Source organism: Aplysia californica, unplaced genomic scaffold (assembly GCF_000002075.1).
Source record: "Aplysia californica isolate F4 #8 unplaced genomic scaffold, AplCal3.0 scaffold00005, whole genome shotgun sequence".
Classification (NCBI taxonomy): Eukaryota; Metazoa; Mollusca; class Gastropoda; order Aplysiida; family Aplysiidae; genus Aplysia; species Aplysia californica.
Genome location: NW_004797275.1, coordinates 2,541,319 through 2,543,911, shown reverse-complemented (window position 1 = coordinate 2,543,911; position 2,593 = coordinate 2,541,319). Strand labels below are relative to the sequence as shown.

Here is a 2,593-nt window from a genome sequence, read left to right as displayed (position 1 = left end):
ACAAAAATGTGTGTCCACTTTGTTATTGCTAAAGGTTCACCTATGCTGAACATTTTCTTAAAGACTGCTTTTGACCATCACAACTACACTGACTAAACCACGCGTATACATACAACCACACACATACTCACACACACGCACACACACACACACACACACACACACACACACACACAGCTGTAAACTGTTTAAAACAGCAACCTACTGTGTTGAGGAAAGGTTCACTTGTTTATCTGTCTCTTCCAAGGACACATCCCAGGGACAACTGATTGAACATTGTCGAACAGACGTAGCTTGAAGTTCTTCGTGAGCCTCATTTTCAAGCCAGAGGACCACGAAAGATCTCCAGTCAAGCAACACAGAGGTGCACGTCGGTAACAATCTCGTCAATATAATCGCCATCATCATCGTCATTGCCACCAAAAAAACAGCAGCAATCTTTTAGTGAGGGGGGAATGCAAGACTGATTGAGAAAAAAGGGAAGGGAATAAGTAGGCAGGATCTCACAGTGACGCCCTTCAACCTTCTTTTAGGAATTAAAAAAATACCAGTATGATAAGAAACAGATTACTGCTTATTTTAAGCTTCCTCACTGCATTCGTCTTAGCTCAAGGGGCACTAGTAAGCGATATGCATAACCTGTTCACGAACGTCATTCTGGCCTCTGACCACAGGTACCTGCCCCTGATCAACCAGACAGACAGAGTACTCGTCAACATCTCTATATCTCTCCTGTTTATTTACGACGTGAATGAGGTACAGCAGACTATGTCGGCGTGTTTCATGTATGATATTACCTGGACGGACGAGTTGCGTCAGTGGCGACCTGAAGACTATGGCGGTATCTCTGACGTCCAACCGGACCCTCTAGACATCTGGAAGCCTCGGTTGTTGGCAGCAAACTCTATTGGAAGCCAGGATTTTATTGGGGACACTTACGCTCCTCTGCACCTATACTCCAACGGACATGTCACATGGCTTCCTGGAGGAATCGTTCATTTTTCTTGCTCCATGATCCTGACCTACTTTCCCTTTGACACCCAACAATGTCACTTCGCTATTCTCGGTGGAGAAATTGCATCCCATGTGACTTATTCAATGGGCCTGGCAAGTATATCTGCAGGTCGTCATGCAAAAAACGGCGAATGGGATATCCTAGAGATCCGTGGTGCAAGCCTCATTTCACACACTACAGGGCTACCTCTTGTCACGTGTTCCATATCTCTTAGACGCAGACCTCAGTTCATCGTCTTAAATATCATCATGCCTGTTAATCTTCTGTCCTGTATCTCCGTGTTCGTTTTCTGGGTACCGGTGGAGAGTGGAGAAAGATTGTCACTGTCCATCACCACCCTTCTCTCTCTGACCGTATACATGAGCGAGATATACTCAGATCTTCCAAAAACCTCAGATCACATGCCCCTGCTTGTTATTTACCTCATGTGTCTTCTTGTGCACAGCATTTTAGTGCTCATCAGTAACATTATCCTTCTTACTGTGTATCACCACGGACGAGATAACAATGAGAAAAGCAAAACCAATTGCCAGAGTAAAGACAATGAGTCACAAATAGTCACTGAATCAAACCAAAATACGTACACATCCCAACTCATGGAACATTCCCACAAAATGTACAATAGTTCGGTATCTCCGCGCTCCGGTTTTCACTCTCGTGATACCGTAAAAGGAAAGGTATCTCAGAAGGGAACGACTATGACGAAACTTCTTGACATAATGTGGGGAAAATTAGCGTGTCGATTTCCTGAAAGTGAGAACAAGGGACAAACAGCTTTGACAAGAGTACTCTCAAGGGTGCTCACTTACATTGGCCTCGCTGACTTAATTCTCTTTATTCTTTTCTCTGTTATGTGGCTCATCATCTTTGCAGTATTCACTGTCGTAATCAATCAAGGAACAAATTAACTCATTCCGGCTCGACTGGCACGTTATATTACGTCGACCAGTTGTTCAGATGCACAAAGCCCAGCATTAAAAAAACCCCACCCAAACCCAAGCATAATTTATTGCAGTTTTTTAATCTGTGGTATCAGTTGCAAGTGCTTGAGGAATAATTTTGTCAGAATACAATTTCTAAATGCTGATAAACACAAGAAAAAGTACATTATGTAGGGGTATACTTTTTAAAAGAATGAAAGAGTTTTTCCTCTCTTCTGAATAAAAGATTTTTTTTGGGTTAGGGCTTAGAACAGATGAACAACTTGACGTCGATTACTTTCGGCGGGTATTTGGAGAATGCCACTTGCAGGTTCTACTTAAATACATTTTTTAGTCTGTCCGTCTTGCTTTTCACCAGCATTAAATAAAAGCTATAGTGTTTTCGTTCTTCTCTTTACTCAAAAATGCCAAAACTTTTGTCAGATCTAGTGTTTTTGGGCTTCTCTTCACTGAAAGTCAACGAAAAAACTGTTGTCAGATGACAGAGTTATGTATTTTTAATTGAACCTAGAAGGGATTTATGTTGTAAGTTTTGAACCCCCCCCCCTCCACAGGCATATACTATTTGGGAGGCGAGCTGCTTGAATCAGCAGCTCAGGGCTAACCCAGATTATGTACGACTGCTGCTACTACTACT

The 2,593-nt window shown here is 42.5% G+C and overlaps 1 protein-coding gene across 1 annotated transcript; it reads left to right on the top strand.

The window, feature by feature from the left end:
• Nucleotides 1-390: 390 nt before the first annotated feature.
• On the top strand, nt 391-2,525 carry LOC101862541 (neuronal acetylcholine receptor subunit alpha-7-like). Its single transcript, XM_013080508.2, has one exon. It carries the CDS (start codon nt 553-555, stop codon nt 1,921-1,923), a length of 1,371 nt encoding a protein of 456 aa, XP_012935962.1. The 5' UTR covers nt 391-552; the 3' UTR covers nt 1,924-2,525.
• The last annotated feature ends 68 nt before the right edge of the window (nt 2,526-2,593 follow it).

Bases quoted from the DNA above. Each gene is read 5' to 3' on its own strand.
- LOC101862541 (XM_013080508.2), top strand. From the start codon at position 553: ATGATAAGAAACAGATTACTGCTTATTTTAAGCTTCCTCACTGCATTC.